A 22,924-nucleotide genomic window follows, 5' to 3' on the forward strand; every position below is an offset into this window, starting at 1 on the left:
ATTATCATGTTGATAAACCCAATTGTGAGGCATTTTTTCTAAAGCGTGTGGCAACATTTGATTAGATAATATTTCCCTGTACTGTAGTTGGTCCATTATACTGTTTACACAGTACAACGGACCAATTCCAGCCCAGGAGAAACACCCCCAAACCATTATATTGCCACCCCCAAATTTTACAGTTCCTATTGTATACTCTTTTGCAAATCTTTTACCTACTGGACGCCTAACATAACCTCGACCGTTGCTGCAAACCATGTTAAATTTACTTTCATCCGACCACAAAACTGTTTTCCAATTTTCAACCGTCCAGTTTAAGTGATCTTTAGCGAACTGTAGGCGATCTTTGATGTGCCTGGGCTTAAGGAATGGTTTCTTTGCAGATCTGCGCCCATAAAGACCTCCTTCGTTTAAACGCCTTTGAATCATTCGTGTGCTTACGTTTTCCATGCCTGTTTGCAGACGAATTTCAGGGGCTGTCAAATGTGGATTCTCAAGAGATTTTCGCACAATTTTTCGATCAGTACTAAAAAATAAAATGTTAAACATTAAAATTAACATTAACATTAATATTATTAAGATTAAATATTAAAAAAAATAAAATTAAAGGAATACTACTGCTTATCCGTAATACGTGGACGACCACCTTTCTTAACGATATTTTTGCTCTTTTCTCGGTGTATAATTTTATGTATTCCACCTTTTGACATCTTCACATGAGCTGCAATTTGCCCAATGGACCATTTTTCTTCTTTGCGCAAACGCAAAACCAAGCTTTCAATTTTTGAATCAGTTTGACGAACCATTATAGTTTAATTTTTTTAATTTTTTGATGTTAAACAGAATAATCTTGAGAAATTTAAATGATTGTAAGTTCTTAGAATACCAAAAGTTCTTAGAATACCAAAACCACATGAACGATTTTTAAAAGCACTGATTTCGATGTGAATATAATATAATTTGCATCAAAAATGACGCTTTTATAAATCGTTCACGTGGTTTTGTCGCTCAAAATTTTCGAAATTATTTTAACGTTTATACATGTATGATTTTATACGTATTATTAAAGAATACACTTTACACAATCTTATAGAGCAAAAAACGCTCTATCCAATCATATATAGTATTAGAGAAAAAAATTTTTTTAAGGTGTTGAAACTTTTGTTTCAACAAAACTATCTGCAAATGTTCACGTAGTTTTGTCCGCAACTGTATAAATATATATATATAGTTAAAATACTTTATAGAGAAACAATTTGAGCATGGTAATGCTAGAAATGTAATGAGATTCTAAACCCAGAACAATCACCAAGAAGCTGGGTAACATAACCATGGCACCACTTACTGCAATAATAATAATAAAGAGAATAATAGTAACAAATCAATATTGTAAATATGCTCTGATGCACATATAGAGTGGAATATATTAATAAAGCAACACACTTTCAATAATTTTTTGCTGATTGTTGATTTCAAATTTGAGTTTTTCATTATCTTCGAAGTTGGAAGATATCTGTTCTTTCACCATCGACAACTGAAAAAAACAAAATGTCTTTTCTTTTTATAAAATAAAACTTAATATTATAAAAAATATTATGATATCTATATTAATAATTTTTTTAAATATCTGAAACAAATTAATACTATCTTGTAAAATTAAACTAATATGAATATAACTTCTAACCTGAGACACTTCATACATGAGCGTTTGGTTTTGAAGCTTAAAATCTTCCTCTTGACGCTAAAATGAAAATGAAAAAAATAAATAAATAATAAAATATCAGTAATAAATAAAAAGGAATATTAAACCGCTTTGATATGTTGAAAAATATATAACATATATACTAACTTGTAATTGTTGATTTAATCTTTCATTTTCTTCAAGTATATCTGCCCAATCCTAATTAAAATTTAGTTCGAAGTATATTTATAGTTATAAAAGTATAGTACAAAGTAAGCAATTTTAAGTATATATGCAAACATACATACATGCATATATACATAATATGCGGTAGTGGTGTAGTGGTAAAGCACTCGCTTTATAAGCAAGAGGTTCTAAGTTTGATCTCCACCACGTCCCTGGTAGTACCGCACTCAACTTGTTTCTCCGCGCAGCGGCCTTGTTCATCAAGGTTCGTGTTTCGGAGTTATAGAGTTGAGAGAGGGTTATAACCACTATTAAGTAGCCTCCTCATCTGTAGTGGCCTTATCGGCCTTGAGAAGGTAAATAACAAAAAAAAAAATATACAAACATATATACCAGTGGTGTACACTTGTGGTTGCTCGATGGCAAATGCCACCCGAATATTTCAAAGAGCTACTGGAAATAGTGTTTTGATGCAATTGAGTCGACCAGCTGGGCGGCTATTTAAATTCGTTCATTTTTTAACTTAGTACTTAAATTTAAATTACTCATCATTTAAATTAATTTTTTTGCAGTACTTTGCATTTCTACATTTTGCAACATTTTCGCCGCTAAAGTTTCTTCTTTTGTTTTCGAAAGACTATTACTTTTTATCAGCAAAATAGCTTTTGATAATTACTTTTTAATCTAACATAACAATAAAACAATATTTTTAAAGTCTGATTGTTAAAATTTATTATCCTTCTTTTCTATTAACTTGAGTCATTCTGTTTAAATTAGAACACCGGTTTTCGCTTTTTATAAAGAACAAATGAAAGTTTTGAAGTCATAACTGCTAGTAATTAGCAAACATTTTTACGCAATTAAATTATAAAAATTTCCTATGTTAAAACGTTTATTTATCAAACGCTTTTAATTAAATAATAAACTTTTTTTTTTTTAATAGAGCATAACTTTGTAAATAAAAAAAGTGATCACCTAATATATTGTGTGTTAATAATTTTTTAACCCAAATAATCCAATTTTGTAGGTGTTTTTGATTGGCTTTAAGGAATTGATGAGTTATTGTACCCTAAATTTGCTATAAAATAAAAACCTTTATCTGCTGCAGTTCAATACCTAAAGACAGGCTATACCAATTTTTCTACTTATGTGTACTTAAAGCAACCACTTGTAAAAAAAATTAAAACTATGTGTTAAAAGTTAGTTTAACATTAACAGCAGCCTATTAAAATACCACTTCTTTTAAAAAATATAATAAATTAGATACACTTTGCAGGCATAGAAAGTAGCGCAGACAGTTGAAATAAATTATGAAACTTTTTACTGACAAAATTCTATTTATAGACAATCACCATAAAAGATTCAAAGACCTATACTCTATCTTATGACATAATTTTAGCATTTTGAGTGCAATGCTTTCTTAGTTTAAAAGGATACCTAATAGTGCAAGTTATATTATATTTCAAAAAATAAAAAAATAAAAAAATAAAAATGCTGAAAGAAGATGCGTATATATACATGAAACACAATCACACTAATTTCTCTAATTTACATAATTCATTATTCTCTAATTTACATAATTCATAATACTGTCATTATTAGCAAAAGTTGTAGTCACGAGCACTTCTACCCTTATAGATGGAGCACTTATTTCACATATTAGTTAGTCAAATTTAAGTTTAATTTGTTTCTATGCATGAACTTTAAATTTAATTTGTTTCTATGTATAAATTTTACATTAACATCTTGGTTTTCATTACAAATCTTAAGCGCAAACCCTATGTGCCATTCATCATCATAAAAGCATTTAACAGGTTGAAAGTTTGAAGGATCTTCTTTTGCCATTTTAATATTATTTAGCTAATGGGTATCATAGACAGTATCGCTAGAGATTTTCCATAAAAACAATTTCTCGCCACCTGTTACAAAACTGTGATAGCTTCTCATACCTGACACTGTGCTTATCTCTTCATATCATTTCTTTAGGTTAAATTAAGTTTTATGGTTATTGATATCATCGCATGAAATGTAAAATATGTTAGCGCCTTTAATATTTTTTTCGGCCCATGTAAACAGTTTATTTGGCTTAAGAATCTGGTTTGGATTTGCTGCTCGTAGACTTGCTTTTGCTTCTTCTCTTATTACAGTTCCTCCTATTCCATCACATAAACTTTTGCCATGGGATGTGACAAAGAAGTGATGCTCAGTATTTATATTGTGATCTTCAAGATGGTACATTAAGTTTAACAGACATTTGTAATTTTTGTACTGTGACACAGCACCGTCACTGAAGTATTTTTTATCTTGCACAAGAAAACTATAGTTCTCTGCAAAATCCATAAGAATAAGACATTTTTTATAATTGACCAACTATCAGGAATTAGTGTTAATTGTTGAACTTTTTCTTCCTTCAAACTTATTTTCATTTTATTTTTTATTGCATCTAACAGTTTGTCTAAATCATTATAGTTAATGCATTTTTGCTTTTTTTTTGATACTATATCTTTTGAGTCTATGTCCAATTCTGACACTACTAGTTTTGTCATACTTGTTGCAATTTAGCTTTTTGCTTTCCATATCCTATTTTGTTGCGCCTACTTACATTTTTTAGTGGAGATATTAAAACACACTCTTATTAAGAACTGTCCTTATCAAGGTCTGAACAACTAAAATCTTCTTCAGCAGCTTCATCTTGACTAACTTCTTTAATTTATTCAAGTTTGAATTCATTCATACAGTTAGTACAAACTTCTTGACCAGGTTTGATCTTAAGTTGATTTACTATTGATATGTTGACTTTACACAATCCCTTGATAATTTTTTTCTTGTACACTTTAAATGGTTCACAACAGTATTTTTGAAGTACTTCACATTTAGAAATAAAGACTTTTTCATGGTGAAAACATATCTCCTCATTTGGTTCAAAAGTGCATCCTATCCTTTGAATTAAAAGTCATATTATTCCTTCCATTCTACAATATGACATTTTATCACAATCTTCATTTAAAACTCTTTCCACACAACATTTCTCTGACATTTTTTATTAATCTAAAAATATTAAAATCGAGAGCTAAACAATTAACATTATAATCTAAAAAAAAAACTTTTTTATATTTTTCCAGTAATAAAATTAGTAAAAATGAAATTTCAAGTACTAATGTGGTTAAAACTATTTCTACATATAACTATTTCTGCATACACAAAACTTTTAGTTTTTGGTTCTTGCAATATTAAAAACTAAAATAATAAAATCCATAAAATCTTGTGCAGATTTAGATTTAATACAAACTCTTGAAGCAATTGAAGTATTTTACACTCAAATTACAACCGTGTGAAAATTATGTTATTATAGTTGTATTATATGCATAAAATTAAACAAATACGAATTATAAAATCATATCAAATAAATTAAGTTAAGACACTGATAGTGTTACTTTAGGGAAAATTGATTATATTTATTAAGGGAAAAATTAAAAATATATGCTTAAGTCATAGGACTGCAATCATGTCATAAGATAGAGTATAAGATTCTAAATTTTTTTTTGGTGATTGTTGATTTAATTGATTTTTGGTGATATATAGAACCTTGCCAGTAAAAAGTTTTATAATTTATTTTAAGTGTCTATGCTACTTTTTATGCCTACAAAGTGAATGTAATTTATTGTATTTTTTCAAAAAAAGTGATATATTACCAGGCTGCTGCAAGTGCTAAAATAACTTTTAACACATAATTTTAATTTTTTCCTCAAGTGGTTACTCTAAGTACACAAAAGTAACAAAAAATTGGCACAGCTTGTCTATTGGTATCGAACTGTAGCACATTAAAGTTTCCAAAATTTTTTCTAATATTGTGTTATTTAGCAACTTTGAGGTACAAGAATACAAAAATTGTTTAAAACACCTGCAAAATTAGATAATTTGGGTGAAAAACTATTACCGTAAAAAATTTCAGGTGATCATCTATTTTATTTAAAAAGTTATGATCTGTTAAAAATCAAAAAAATCTACAGTAAGCTGTAAGTTACTCAAATTTTTCCGATTTTGGTCAATATTGATTCAATTATCACTTTTCAAAGGTTTGGTCAATCAAGCTGAAATGTTTAGAATTGTGTTTTTTTCAGCTGTGGGTGGTTAAAATTTTTTCAGCTGTGGGTGGTTAAAATTTGAAACAAATTTGAAGTGGTACTCTGGGGCACTTTTGAAAAACTAGATGATATTGTATGGAATAACCCTTATACATTTTTATTTTAAAGAATAACTTTAAAAAAACTTTGATTGAAAGCTATTTTCTCTTTCCATTATCGCTCATTCAAAGTTTAATTTAAAAAAAACTTCTCTTTCTCTCTTAAAAAGACCAAGTGCGATAAAATACAAAGATGTATAAAATGCTAGTTCAAATGTTTTAAAAAAAACTTTTTTCAAAAGTGGATAAAGTCGCATTTTTCATTCAATCAAAGTTTAATTACATAAAATGTGACACAAATAAAAATACCAAGACGTTTTTTATGCTACTCAATAAATGCATCAATAGTTTTATCGCAACTCTTGCAATTCTCATTCATTTACAATTTAATTACATAAAACATGACGTAAATAAAAATACCAAGACGTATTTAACGCTACTTTATAAATGCACCAGTAGTTTTTTTACAATAAATATATCATAACCATAACGTATCATAACCACTGAAATTTAAAAAAATAAAAATAATCATTTTTATAATTTTATGCTCAGCAAATATGAAAATATAATTTTATTCCTAGTGAAAACACACACTTTAAAAAACTTGATTATTAGAGATTAACTAAATTATTATTCTCGGTTGCCCGCAAGACGACCGATCGAAATCTAAGAATACACCACGGCATATACACATACATAAAAAATGTGAGATCCTCAAGACTGGCTGTGTGTGCAACTTCATTTGCACACACAGCCAGTCTTGAGGATCTTACATTAAATATATATATATATATATACACATATATATATTTATATATATGTATATATATATTTATATATATATATACATATATATAAATATATATATACATATATATAAATATATATATATACATATATATAAATATATATATATATACATATATATAAATATATATATACATATATATAAATATATACATATATATATATATATATATATATATATATATATATATATATATATATATATATATATATATATATATATATATATATATATATATATATATATATATATATATATGTATATATATAAATGCGTATATATATACTTTATTTTTGTATATGCATGTATGTATATATACATATATATGTATATATACATACATGCATACATACATACATACAGCGTGGGAGGCGAGGGTTATAACTTTTGTTCTCACCAACACTCTACTAAAATGGTTTACAGGAGCAATTTACGGCTCTTGCATAAGTATAATCTTTCTCTCAAAAGTATAATTATTATTGTAACTAAAATAAAAAACACGTTATTTTTATAAAAACAAGTCATTTTTATAAAAAAAAAACTAATTTCATAATGAACTGCAATGCTTTTTAGAAGACACGATTGTTGCAACAAAAAAAAACTAAAAAAGAGTGCAGATTTAAATACAAATGTTTTTAATTAGATTGGTCTATTTGACAAATATAAAATTATTACACTCTAAACTATATTGACAAAATATAAAATTAATGCACTATAAATTATTGCATAATAATTTTTATTTTATGTAATAAATTATATAATTTATATTTTAATTACTTATATATAATATTCACTTTTTTTGTAATATTTTTGTTAAAATATATATACATATATATATATATATATATATATATATATATATATATATATATATATATATATATATATATATATATATATATATATATTGAGACTTATTTGAGTTTGGCTGTCTCATCTTGTGATCTTAGTGTAGATGGTTATTTTCCTTTAATTCGTAAAGACTCTAATAGTCTCATGCTTGGCCTAGCCTCATTCTTATGAATGTAAATAGGAATTCATAAGAATTCACCCTATTGCCTAGAAACTAGATTTGAATCTACCGTCTATTCTTTTATGTGCTTTCATTTAGCACTTCACTCTATTGCCTTTCTCTTTGTTCTATCTCGTTCATGTTCATCTCATAACTGCACTCTTTTCAGTTTTATTTCTGATCAAATTGATCAAGCTCTTTCTCTTTACTCAAGCTCTTTCTCTTTACTCAAGCTCTTTTTCTTCAGCAAATATTGTTGTTGCTGGTGATTTTAATGCTCATCACACTGAATTGCTTGGCTCTAGTGTAAGTGACTCTGCAGGCGTTAAGGCCCACTACTTTTGTCTTTCTCAGTCTGATACACAAATAGTCAACTTTTTAACTCGCTTTCCAGACAATCCCAATCATTTACCTTTTCTACTTCACTTATGTTTTGTTTCTGATCCTAGTCAGTGTTCAGTTTCTCCACACTCACCCTTCGATGTTTCTGATCATAGTTTGATCTCTTTAAAACTATTATTATCTCCTTCTTCAATCCCCTTATCATCATACTTCTTACAACTACCTTAAAGCTGACTAGGACTTATTTCGCAATTTTCTTCGTGACAGCCCTTGGGTAGAAATCTTTTGTCTTCCTGCTTAGAAATGTAATTCTTACGTAACTTTTTGGATTCAGGCTGGCATGGAATCTTTTATTCCCTCTAAACAAACCTCATTCTTCTCCATGTTTTTCCTCTTATTGTGCTGCTGTAATTTCCAATCATAACTATTACTTTCATATCTATCAGCAAAACAATTCTCCAGAAAATAGACACCTGTTTACTATTGCTAGAAACCATTGTAAAAAGATTCCACTAAACATGTTCTACCTGATCTAGCTGTCAAATTTAATCCATTGCCTAACCTTCATATTACTCCAGCTTTTGTATTTAAATAGATTTCTTGCTTAGACTCTTCTACAGTTTGTGGTCTGGACAAAATATATGTTATGGTCTTGCAGAAGTATTCTCCGGAGCTGTCCTCTATAATTTCAAAACTATTTAGCAAGTGCTTTTCAGAGTCATGTTTTCCAGTCTGCTGGATAGTGGCAACTGTTATCCTTATTATCAAAATTTCTGGAGAGCGATCTGACTCGTCTAAATACCGCCTCATTAGTCTTCTTATTACCATAAACAAGGTTTTTGAGTTTTTAATTAACAAATAATCTTTCATCATGAATCTAATAACTTACTTTCTGATCGTCAATATGAATTTTGATCTTCTCGTTCTACTGCTGATTTGTTAACGGTAATAACTGATAGGTTTTATCATGCATTAGATAGATATGGAGAGGCTAAGGCCATTGCTCTCAACATTTCTAAAGTTTTTGGTCAAGTTTGGCATGCTGGTCTTCTCCATAAGCTGGTCTTCTCCATAAGCTTTCTTCTTTTGGTGTATCTGGTAACATCTTTGAGATTATTGAATATGCTATATGTCACAATCACTTCATATCTAAAATACTATTAAGCTAAACTTCTAACAAATTCTTGAATCAACTATATATAAGTAGAAGGGATGTAAAGTTTGAGTCTGAAGTCCCCTTCTTTTAAGTCCATAAAAACTTGTCCATAAAAATTTCAAGTCCATAAATTTAAATTCCAAAAAGTTAAAGCCCAATAATTCAATTCCATTAAAATTTTGAGACTTTAGTTCTTAAGTGGTTTGAAATTCCCAAACATTTAAATTTTTAAACGTGCTTCATATTTTAAAACTGCAGATTAACTTTCTTTTTTTTTTACAAACATGTTTGTTTAAAAAACCTAAAACATATTATAATAAATGCATTAAAAAACATAATTTCATTTTCATTTTCACAAAAAGCTGTGTCAGTGAATGAAATAATTATAAAAACAACCACATTTAAATGAAGCATTATAACAATTCATATATGGACATTTAGCAGTATTTCCATTCACGCAGCATTTATTATTGTTCCAGCAGTGCATTATTCCTTGCCAAAATTATTTTATGTTTTATTTAAATACAAGATAAAATAATTTTGATAATTTATTATATCAAGTTTAAAAAGTACATTTTGTTTGATTGTAGATGAAAATTAAGTAGCATCTAACTTTGTATAAGACTTCGAAAATTAAACTTATCTAGAAAGATTAGAATAACAAGCTGAAATAGATAAGTCAATCTTGAATAATTCTAATTCAGCTTTATAGTTATTTATAATTAATTGTGCTGCACGAAAACAAAGATACAAAGAAAAATATTTAAGTCTTCAGTTTAAAAATGCAGTTTGAAAAATATATTTAAAAAAAAAAAAATTTAAAACAAAAATACGTATTTACCTTTTTAGATTTGCTTTTCGTTAATCCCTAAAACAAATAAATAAATAAATATATATATTAATATATATATATATACATACATTTGAGTATCTTACAGCTTACTGTAAATTTTTTTGATTTTTAACAGATCATAACTTTTTAAATAAAATAGATGATCACCTGAAATTTTTTACGGTAATAGTTTTTCACCCAAATTATCTAATTTTGCAGGTGTTTTAAACAATTTTTGTATTCTTGTACCTCAAAGTTGCTAAATAACACAATATTAGAAAAAATTTTGGAAACTTTAATGTGCTACAGTTCGATACCAATAGACAAGCTGTGCCAATTTTTTGTTACTTTTGTGTACTTAGAGTAACCACTTGAGGAAAAAATTAAAATTATGTGTTAAAAGTTATTTTAGCACTTGCAGCAGCCTGGTAATATATCACTTTTTTTGAAAAAATACAATAAATTACATTCACTTTGTAGGCATAAAAAGTAGCATAGACACTTAAAATAAATTATAAAACTTTTTACTGGCAAGGTTCTATATATCACCAAAAATCAATTAAATCAACAATCACCAAAAAAAAATTTAGAATCTTATACTCTATCTTATGACATGATTGCAGTCCTATGACTTAAGCATATATTTTTAATTTTTCCCTTAATAAATATAATCAATTTTCCCTAAAGTAACACTATCAGTGTCTTAACTTAATTTATTTGATATGATTTTATAATTCGTATTTGTTTAATTTTATGCATATAATACAACTATAATAACATAATTTTCACACGGTTGTAATTTGAGTGTAAAATACTTCAATTGCTTCAAGAGTTTGTATTAAATCTAAATCTGCACAAGATTTTATGGATTTTATTATTTTAGTTTTTAATATTGCAAGAACCAAAAACTAAAAGTTTTGTGTATGCAGAAATAGTTATATGTAGAAATAGTTTTAACCACATTAGTACTTGAAATTTCATTTTTACTAATTTTATTACTGGAAAAATATAAAAAAGTTTTTTTTTTAGATTATAATGTTAATTGTTTAGCTCTCGATTTTAATATTTTTAGATTAATAAAAAATGTCAGAGAAATGTTGTGTGGAAAGAGTTTTAAATGAAGATTGTGATAAAATGTCATATTGTAGAATGGAAGGAATAATATGACTTTTAATTCAAAGGATAGGATGCACTTTTGAACCAAATGAGGAGATATGTTTTCACCATGAAAAAGTCTTTATTTCTAAATGTGAAGTACTTCAAAAATACTGTTGTGAACCATTTAAAGTGTACAAGAAAAAAATTATCAAGGGATTGTGTAAAGTCAACATATCAATAGTAAATCAACTTAAGATCAAACCTGGTCAAGAAGTTTGTACTAACTGTATGAATGAATTCAAACTTGAATAAATTAAAGAAGTTAGTCAAGATGAAGCTGCTGAAGAAGATTTTAGTTGTTCAGACCTTGATAAGGACAGTTCTTAATAAGAGTGTGTTTTAATATCTCCACTAAAAAATGTAAGTAGGCGCAACAAAATAGGATATGGAAAGCAAAAAGCTAAATTGCAACAAGTATGACAAAACTAGTAGTGTCAGAATTGGACATAGACTCAAAAGATATAGTATCAAAAAAAAAGCAAAAATGCATTAACTATAATGATTTAGACAAACTGTTAGATGCAATAAAAAATAAAATAAAAATAAGTTTGAAGGAAGAAAAAGTTCAACAATTAACACTAATTCCTGATAGTTGGTCAATTATAAAAACTTGCAAAACTTTGTTTCTGTACGTATAAATAATGTAAAAATTCATAAACAAAACGTTTAATATTAGTTCGATTAAAGGAGCTTTATCTTGAGTTTAAAAAGTTATACACTACGCACAAAGTTGGATTCAGCAAGTTCTGTGAACTAAGGCCAAAGTGGTGCATCACAGTTGAAAAATGTAATTAAAAACACAGGAAAATGTAATTAAAAATAACGATTTTGATTTTGACGATCAGATCACATACAAACAATGGGTGTCAACTGACCGAACTGCACATGTCACAGTCCAAACAAGCATTATTGAGTTTATTGAAACTCTAAGTGAAACTTTGTATGACCTTTGTCACCACCACTTTATCAAAGAAGCAAAATCCTCCTACTTATCAGAAGCAAAAAAACATTAGATCAACACACTTGTCTTATTCTCATGGATTTTGCAGAGAACTATAGTTTTCTTGTGCAAGATAAAAAATACTTCAGTGATGGTGCTGTGTCACAGTACAAAAATTACAAATGTCTGTTAAACTTAATGTACCATCTTGAAGATCACAATATAAATACTGAGCATCACTTCTTTGTCACATCCCATGGCAAAAGTCCATGTGATGGAATAGGAGGAACTATAAAAAGAGAAGAAGCAAAAGCAAGTCTACGAGCAGCAAATCCAAACCAGATTCTTAAGCCAAATAAACTGTTTACATGGGCCGAAAAAAATATTAAAGACGCTAACATATTTTACATTTCATGCGATAATATCAATAACCATAAAACTTAATTTAACCTAAAGAAATGATATGAAGAGATGAGCACAGTGTCAGGTACGAGAAGCTATCACAGTTTTGTAACAGGTGGCGAGAAATTGTTTTTATGGAAAAGCTCTAGCGATACTGTCTATGATACCCATTAGCTAAACAATATTAAAATGGCAAAAAAAGATCCTTCAAACTTTCAACCTGTTAAATACATTGCATGCTTTTATGATGATGAATGGCACATAGGGTTTGCGCTTAAGATTTGTAATGAAAACCAAGATGTTAATGTAAAATTTATACATAGAAACAAATTAAATTTAAAGTTCATGCATAGAAACAAATTAAACTTAAATTTGACTAAGTAATATGTGAAATAAGTGCTCCACCTATAAGGGTAGAAGTGCTCGTGACTACAATTTTTGCTAATAATGACAGTATTATGAATTATGTAAATTAGAGAATAATGAATTATGTAAATTAGAGAAATTAGTGTGATTGTGTTTCATGTGTATATACACTTCTTCTTTCAGCATTTTTATTTTTTTATTTTTTGAAATATAATATAACTTGCACTATTAGGTATCCTTTTAAACTAAGAAAGCATTGCACTCAAAATGCTAAAATTATGTCATAAGATAGAGTATAGGTCTTTGAATCTTTTATGGTGATTGTCTATAAATAGAATTTTGTCAGTAAAAAGTTTCATAATTTATTTTAACTGTCTGCGCTACTTTCTATTCCTACAAAGTTTATGTAATTTATCATATTCTTTTAAAAAGTTATATTTTAACAGGCTGTTGCAAGTGCTAAAATAACGTAACATATAATTTTAACTTTTTCCGCATGTGGTTTCTCTAAGTACACAAAAGTAACAAAAAACTGGCACAGCTTGTCTGTTGGTATTGAACTGTAGCACATTAAAGTTTCTGAATTTTTTTCTAATATTGCATTATTTAGTAACTTTGAGGTCCCAGAACTCAAAAATTGTTTAAAATCAGTTAAAAACACCTGCAAAATTGAATTATTTGGGTTATAAACTATTAACATACAAAATTTCAGGCGATCACCTTTTTTAATTTACAAAATTATACTCTGTCAAAAATCAAAAAAATCTACTGTAAGCTCCAGGTACTTAAATTTTTTGGATGCTTGTCAATCATAAATCAATCATAATTTTTTAACGGTTTGGCCAATCAAGCTGAAATTTTGAGAATTGTATTTTTTTTTAAATACTGTGGGTGTTCAAAATTTGAAGCAAATTTGAGGTGGTACCCTAGGGATCATTGGGTCATTTGATATGGAATGACACACACACATATATACATATATATACATATATATATATATATATATATATATATATATATATATATATATATATATATATATATATATATATATATATCATACATATATATATATATATACATATATATATATATATATATATATATATATATATATATATATATATATATATATATATATATATATATATATATATATATATATATATATATATATATATACTCCTAACTGGTTGTCAGAAAGTTTTGTTGTCAAAAAGTAAATATTAAAATGCAAGACCGGAATTTTTTTTTGCTACTTGATAGACTGCCTGCCTCAATTAAATCCTCAGTCAATGTAGCAGCACTTCCTTGCGAGTCAGGCTATTTGAGTCAATGTAGAAGCACTCCGTTGCGAGTCAGGCTATTTGTCAGTCGATGTAGAAGCACTCCATTGCGAGTCAGGCTATAAGATTAGTTGATGTAGCAATACTCCGTGCATGATTTACAGTAAAAAAAAAAAAAAAAAAAATATGTTATTAAAAAAAATAAAAAATAAAAACATTGTTTATATTATTAAAAACATTCAAAATGTTTTAAAAACATTCTGGTCAATTAAATTTGCGTTTTTGCAATTTTTTTTAAAAACGATTAATTAGTAATTAAACTAATGGTTTTAACTTTCTGACAACACACAAATATTGGATGAAAGTCAAAAGTAATTAAAAGTGACGCATTTGTTGGCATAAGTATCATTTTTTTTCCTTCCGTACTCCCAAATGTAACAATCTATATACATATATATATATATATATATATATATATATATATATATATATATATATATATATATATATATATATATATATATATATATATATATATATATAAATAAATATATATATAAATATAAATATAAATATATATATATATATATATATATATATATATATATATATATATATATATTTATATGTATTTGAATTATAATTTCAATGCTCAGAAACAAGGACTTTATCTCCTCAAACCTATGATAACTTATAAAACTTGGATTAACATTAGATAAGAATACTAAGCAAAGTAGTAAATATTTTGATTGAAACTTTAATTAAAAAAAAAATTTATTAAATAAAACCTGAAAACCAGAAAACTTTGACAATTTATTCAGTTTTTGTATTTCTTTCTCTTGTGTTGAGCATCTTTCATTTAATCCTGCAAAATCTTAAATTGTATATATGAAAATTATATTTTAATTTATATTTACATTTATGGGACAAAATCTTAGCAATAAAAAAAAGGAAAATGATTTAAAGCAGTTTATATAATTTGTTTTCATCCCAACATGCACAAACAATAATGTGGGCCAACATTATGCATACAGCAATGACATACTTCATACAGAAAGTACTCAACGAAACAAAAAGTTAAGTAGCTTTATCTAATAATATATTATTTATAAATACAAATATATATATATATATATATATAAATATATATATAAATATATAAATATATATATATATATATATATATATATATTCGTCTGTATATATATATATATATATATATATATATATATATATATATATATATATATATATATATATATATATATATATATATATATATATATATATATATATATATACGTCTGTTCACAAATAATCCGGAATGAAAAATTGTTCTTAATTGAATACAAAATTAATCGATTTTTGACAAAAATTTTAACTAAAATGAGTGACTGGACATTGTTAACTATTTTATAACCGAAAGTGGTCCTAAATCAGCGGCTTTTCGAACTTTAGTTTTGACTGAATCCATTAGGTTGAAAAAGTAGTCTGGATCAAACTCTTTCAACTTTAATCGAATTCTATTCTTAAGGTGGTCAAGATTTTTTGCAGTAAATCCATTTCCATAAACTTTTGCTTTTAAATGTGCCCAAAAATTTTCAATTGGTCTTAACTGCGGTACATTTGGGGGGTTATCTTTAGCGTCGACAAAGTTAATACCTAAAGTGTTGTAAGTTTCTAATGTGTGTTTTGCATAATGACATCTCGCTCCGTCAGGCCAAAATAAAATTTTCATGTTTTGATGCTTGGAATTTATAAATGGAAGAAGTCTTTTTGTAATACATTCTTTAGAATAAGTTTTTGCATCCAGTGCACAGTTTTTTACAGCAAAATAAGGCGATGAATGACCAAAACGACTGATTGCAATCCAAACGAGAACTTTCTCGTCAAACTTTTTTTTGAAGTTGAATTTAATGTTAGGATCAGTTTGAGAACTATCCTTTGTATAGTAGCCAGAGTTTTGTGAACAATTTGCACCATTTACACAGAAATAAGATTCATCGTCCATGATGATTTCAAACTCATTTGATAGCTTGAAAAAAGTTTTTGAAAGTTTTAATAAGTTTTTCTTTTGTTTAATTTCTTGCTTTTCTGTTGTTTTTGGTGCATTTTTTCTTTTGGTATACTTTAGTCCATGCATACTTAATAATCTATTTACGTATGAAACGCTTATCTTATATTTTAGTGCCAATTTTCTTTGCGAAATCCCGATTCTCTCTTCTGCTCTTGCAATCATGGACTCTCTCTTTTCTGGTGTAATTTTAAAAGGTTTTCTGCCACAACCGATTTTTCTATTCATTGGCAAATTATTTTCAGACCTTTTAATAATGTCATAAATTGTAGATTTAGCGATTCCCATTTTCTTAAAATGATCCACTGTAAATTTCTTTTCACTGTTTATGCTTTGTTTATAAAAATTTCCAATCACATTTCTAACATCGTTCTCTTTTAGATGCTCCATGTTTATTTGAATTAATTATTTAAACTCAATTTTGCCACAAAATGAAACTGTTGTTGTTGACCGATTAAATTTAAAAATTTCGAATCGAAAATTTGAAATTTAGAACAATTTGTGTACATTTGAAATCAGTCCGGATTTTTTGTGAACAGACGTTATATATATATATATATATATATATATATATATATATATATATATATATATATATATATATATATATATATATATATATATATATATATATATATATATATACACATTATATATGTACACTATATATATATAGTGTACATATACACTATATATACACTATATATATATATATATATATATATATATATATATATATATATATATATATATATATATATATATATATATATATATATATATATATATTTATAAATATATATATTTATAAATATATATATATACATATATATATATATATATATATATATATATATATATATATATATATATATATATATATATATATATATATATATATATATATATATATATATATATATATATATATAGTACATATAGATAACAAATTGTTACAAGTTTTTCCTATCTTCATATCATACAGCATTTTCAGAAAAAGAAGAAAAAAATGAAGAATGAAAGAAAAGATTGCTGCCCCATTGCAAACTGCATATATGTGCTGGGAGAAAGCTATAAGGTAGTTGATGTATGTCCCCGAATGTAATATGTATAAGGTAGTTGATAAAGCCCCTGGCAGGAGGCTTTTTCAGTGTGATGTCAGAGATATTATCTAAACACGCACTCTGATACACTTATAGAAGATTATAGACTATATTGCTGTAATTGTGCAAATAAAAAAATGGAGGTGTTACAATTTTAAAAAAAAATCAAATAAACTCATTCGAAGTATCTTCATTCTATTCTGTAGATACCAAACAGGTTTGGGATAGTAATACTTTGGAGTTGAAAATATTTAGCAGGTTATATTTACAGGCCACCAAATTCAAATGAATTTACAAATGATGAAATATAAATATTATAAAAAATGCAAAAATTTATTTATCATAATTACAGGCAATTTTAATTACAATACAATTAGACGGTTCTCAAATTAGCGTTACCAGTTAATATGCAAGCTAAAATATTTGTAAATTGTCTTGATGAATGATTAAACCAATGCATTGTAAACCCTACATTTTAAAGAGCCACTTTTCATAAAAAAAATATACTTGACTTGATAATAGTAAAAAATGCAGATGGAGCTAATTAGACTTATTATAGTAAACATTTTCAGGGTGGCTACACCTTTTTTGAGTTGAAAAATTAAAAGAATTTGGAAGACTTTAAGAGATTTTGAAGAATTTTTTAGCAGATTTTACAGGGAAACTTGCAAGAATAACAAATAAAATTTCGATTATTTAAGAAAATTTTAAAAAAGTTTCTTCCAAATTTAATATTATTCAAAAATTTAAAATTTTTGAATAATATTAAATTTTAATTTTATTTTTTTAAAAAACTTGAAAGTTGAATTTTCGAAAAAAAACTTCAAGTTAAAAAAAACAGGTTCAATTTCAAGAGTATTCTTGAAATTCAAGTAAATTTTAGGTCTTTTTAGTAAGTTTTTTGAATATTAGGATATTTTAGAACTTATTAGGAGGCGTGGCCACCCTAATTTAGGTAAAAAAAATCAAAGACATCACATAATAACAGATTATTTTAAGTGATACATTAAATATTTTCAATCAGTATTTATAGAAGATAGTGTATAATATTATAACAAATACAACATATTTATAAAAGACATGTTACCAAACTTTGATAAAAAGTGTTTAAATTCACTACAATTCATTATACCTTAACTGACTTATATGATACATGCTAAACCTGAGAAAATTGGCAAACAGTAAATCATTGGATATCCTTTATACTGATTTAAGAAAAGCTTTGACAAAGAGTTGCACAGAAGATATATAATACAAAAAATATATAATACAAAATTTATTCAAAAAAAACACTTTAAAAAAGCTCCTTGTGAAAAAACCAAGTTTTTATTTATGTTTTCTTGAAGAAATGAACCTTAGAACTTTTGTGTAGAAATTATGCATATTATGCTTTTTTGTGTTTGCGCAATTTTTGTTTTGGCAATTCGCAATGAAGTTTTTTTGAATGTGCAGTGCAGTGACATTTTTTGATGTTATTTTATTTTATTTGGTATTATTTCACAGCCAAATTTTAATACCAAAATGTTAGACGTTTTTTCAAAAAAGTAGTTTTTGAACACAAAAAACGCAATTTTTTCAAATGCAAAATTAGTTAGTAATTTTCAAAATCAAAACTAGTTTTTCAAGTACAAAAAATGCAATAACTTCAGATCCACTTAACAGATTAACTTCTAAAACTGAAAGATCCCTAATTTTTTAAAGTTTTTTAAAGCTCAATACATTCATGTTAATTATATAAATATTTAGACAAAAAGAAAATCTTCTGGAATGGCTACCTAAGTAACACTTAAAATTCAATACCTTTAGTGCATAAACAAAAGTCACATGTTTTACAATGATAAAAATTAGTTTGTTTTATAATATTAAAAAAAAGTTAGGATCTTTTTTACATAGTTTTAGTATCGATTCAAATAATAAAGGGTTACTATGTCAAGAAACAATTCTTACTTGATTCTGTTTTTTGCAATTTGGAGCTTAATTCATAATTTTGTGAACGGAGCTCTAGCAACTGCATCTAAAATAAATGTATAGTTCCCATAGAAAAAATAATAATTTAACTATAAAACAATGATTAAGTTTAAACTATCACTATAAGAAGTAAGATTCTGTACTTGGAGTCTAGAAAACTCCTCTTCTGATATTGTGGCCATTTTATTTCAATAACATTTGTCGACAGCCGTAAGTTTAATAAAAACAATCCAAACAACGGGAATTTAAAAAATTACATCGGGAAATTACTAATACACGTTTATATTTATACAAAAAGCAATAAAATAACAATATCAAAATGAATTAAAATAAAACAAACTTCATTTCAAATCTTTAAAATTTACAAAAGACCTAAAACAAGTCTTTATGGAAACTAGACAAAAATTGAATAAAATTGTATTTATCGGAAGTGTTATGTAATTTGAGATTTTATTAAATAATATAAAGTTTAAATTTCAGTCTCAGATTTCAACTTTAATATTATAAATATCATAATTATTATTACTATTATAGTTGTAGCCGTAAAATATACATACAATGTATACATAGAGCGAGCAGGGAAAACACCCTACTATAAGCAACCAGCTTCATAAATATTCGTCCCGAATTTTATCCTCAACCAGTAATCTAGTTTAATTTTAAAAGAAAGTACAGTTGAGTAGAAAGTTACTTTCTCGGGTAGTTCGTTCCAGTATTTTTGCTAATTTATTATATAGTTGGTTGTGTCTCGGAAGACAGTTTGGAACATATTCACGCTTTATTTTAAGGTGGTGACCACGTGACAAGGAGTTATTAAAATTTGGTTGATATATATTTTTAATTATATCAAATCGATGTATTAGTTTAAAAATTTGAATAAGATCGCATCGTAGGCGCTGAAATTCAAGTGATGGTAGATTTAGTCTTTTTAATCTTTCGTTGTATTGAAGATTTCTCAAGCTTAAAGCTCATTTTGTTGTTTTACATTGAACAGATTCAACCAAAGCTACGTCAGTTTTTAAATACGGGGCTCAAACAGACACTGTATATTCAAGGTCTTATACACTTTATATTATTTGAGAGCCATTTTTTTTTTATCAATGATTGTGAATATCTTATTTATCATACCAAGAATTCGTAAAGATTTGGAGACAACTGTGTGCTCCACTTTAAGTTAGATGTAAAAATGACTCCTTAATTGCGCTCTTTAGTAGAACTTCTTGGGCTTTCATTTATACCTTGGTTATTTTTTAAAAAATAACTATATATAGGATTGGTTTTACCGTAATGGATAACACGGCATTTTGAAATGTTTAATGTAAGTAACCAAGTTTGTAATGTTTAATGTAAGTAACCAAATGTTTGACCCCTCGTATATTAATTTTTTCTAAAACTTTATCCCAGACTAATTTTGTTGATCTGCAGAATATTCTACAATCCTGCAGATCAACAAAATTAGTCTGCGATAAAGTTTTAAAAAAAAGTTTAGTATCGTCGGCAAATATTTTAGAAGTTTCAGTAAGTTGAGCAAGATTGATTTTAAAAAGAATAAAGAGGAGCGGGCCGAGAACAGAACCTTGAGGAACACCTCTAAGAACATCAACCCAGACATAGCTATTATTGTTAATTATTACGCGTTGTTTTCTACCTACTAAAAAGGAACTAATCCATTGTAGTAATTTGCCGTTTATTTCGAATGATTTTGTTTTTAACAAAGGTCTGTTGTGAAGTTCGGAATTAAAAGCTTTAGCAAAGTCGAGGTAGATTACATTTATGTAATCTACCTCAACTTTGATGCTAGGGAAGGTGAAATAAAATCAAAAGTCTCTATTAGATTGGTTACACAAGATTTATGATCAAGGAAGCCGTGATTTGTAGAGAGCAAATTGTTATCGTTGATGTGCCTCAAGATTTTATTCTTTACAACTTTTTCAAAGATTTTGCACGCAACCGAGGTTTGTGAAATAGGTCGATAGTTTTCAGGAAGTAGTTTGTCTCCTTTTATTTTTAATCGTACTTTTTTTTTGTTTTTTTAATCTTGGGGATAAAAAATTCGCAAGCAGCACGGTAATAACAAATTAATATATTGAACATTTGATTCGCATTTTTGTGTAGAAATAAAATATCCTCATCGATTGATGCAATAGTGTTTGATATTGAATTATAATCAATTTGTAGTAACTAAACAATTGAGGTTTGTTTTCGGGTAGCGGTTCTGAAACTAAGATTCTCCAAGTAATACTAAGGTGACCCTCAGTGTTTTTACCTAGTATAGCATTAGGAGACAAATTTAAAATAGAACTATTGTTGTAGATAAATCATAAGTCCAACATATTTTTTGAGGAACCATAGGTTGTCTGGAAAGTAGGGAATGTGATTTGTTGTGTAAAGAGGCTGTTTTAGTAAATGTTCCAAAATTCATACTAGTTAGAATTGTTTGGATTGAAAGATTTAATACCACTATTAGACCCTTTCATATTCGGGAGATTAAAATTACCAATGATCAAACAGTCATCGTAGGGCTTCCATATTAAGCTATGAGCTAATTTGAAAGATTCAGCGGTATAGTTTATTAGATTAGCCTCATCATTAGATTACACACCCAATTAGTATGTGTTTATTATTTATTTTTACAAATACCCAAACTTTTTCAAGTGGGTTTGTATAAACTAACTTCGTGAGAGTTAAATAAGCCAGTAATGTAGAGAGCTACACCACCACCTTGACGTCCGTCACAACAATCTTTGCGATATAAATTATACCAATCGATGTTCGGAACTGAGTCATTTCGAAACCATGTTTTGGAGACAGCAATAAAATGATAGTCAAACATACCAGCTATTGCAATTTAAATCGTTCATTTTATTATCATGGGATGTTGCATTAAAGTAGTAACAAATAACGCTGAAGTTTGTTTTCAGGAAATGTGGGTTTTTATCCTTGTATTTTAATTTCGTTTGTAGGAGAGTAAAGGGAAGGTAGCGTTCTTAGGCAGTGATTTGGAGGCTTTTGAGCTTAACAACTCCACTACTTCGTATACCATATCTAAATGGCAATGTTTTAAGATTTATATTACTATTTAATTTTTTTTTTTTTTTAATTTTATTTTAGGTGCCCCATAGGTAATTCATTAGGCTTCAATCTTAATAATAGTTTAGATATCGCTCAGCCTCAGTCAGATCTGGGCCAATGAAGACATTTTTGAAATTATCTGAATTTTTTAATTTTTTCACTGATGTAAGTAATGGGTTTCTTTCAGAAACATCTGATAGTTTGGCGATAATTGGTCCTGGTTTAGAAGACATAGATTTAATACATTTAACAAACTTTGGTTTTGAATCAGGTACGATTGTAGTTAGTATGTTCTGAACCGCTTCCGTATCGTCGACTTGCATATCTGCATCTAATAACTTAGTAGACTCTTTAA

At 27.0% G+C, this 22,924-nt stretch overlaps 1 protein-coding gene across 2 annotated transcripts in view; it reads right to left on the minus strand.

Annotated features, from left to right (window-relative positions):
* The window catches only part of LOC100207295 (GRIP1-associated protein 1), a 66,705-nt gene extending 46,797 nt beyond the window's left edge, over nucleotides 1–19,908 (minus strand). The window contains exons 1-7 of one of the 2 annotated variants that reach the window (XM_065818377.1): nucleotides 19,641–19,908; nucleotides 19,477–19,543; nucleotides 15,141–15,217; nucleotides 10,210–10,236; nucleotides 1,850–1,900; nucleotides 1,685–1,741; nucleotides 1,444–1,534 (exon numbers count right to left, since the gene is read on the minus strand). In XM_065818377.1, the coding sequence (XP_065674449.1) occupies nucleotides 1,444–1,534; nucleotides 1,685–1,741; nucleotides 1,850–1,900; nucleotides 10,210–10,236; nucleotides 15,141–15,217; nucleotides 19,477–19,543; nucleotides 19,641–19,679 (409 nt within the window). In that variant the 5' untranslated portion in view covers nucleotides 19,680–19,908. Of the gene's footprint in view, nucleotides 1–1,443; nucleotides 1,535–1,684; nucleotides 1,742–1,849; nucleotides 1,901–10,209; nucleotides 10,237–15,140; nucleotides 15,227–19,476; nucleotides 19,544–19,640 lie in introns of both variants that reach the window. The other variant, XM_065818376.1, reaches the window with a different exon arrangement.
* Nucleotides 19,909–22,924: the final 3,016 nt, after the last annotated feature.

Source organism: Hydra vulgaris, chromosome 14, assembly GCF_038396675.1.
Source record: "Hydra vulgaris chromosome 14, alternate assembly HydraT2T_AEP".
In the NCBI taxonomy this organism is placed as follows: Eukaryota; Metazoa; Cnidaria; class Hydrozoa; order Anthoathecata; family Hydridae; genus Hydra; species Hydra vulgaris.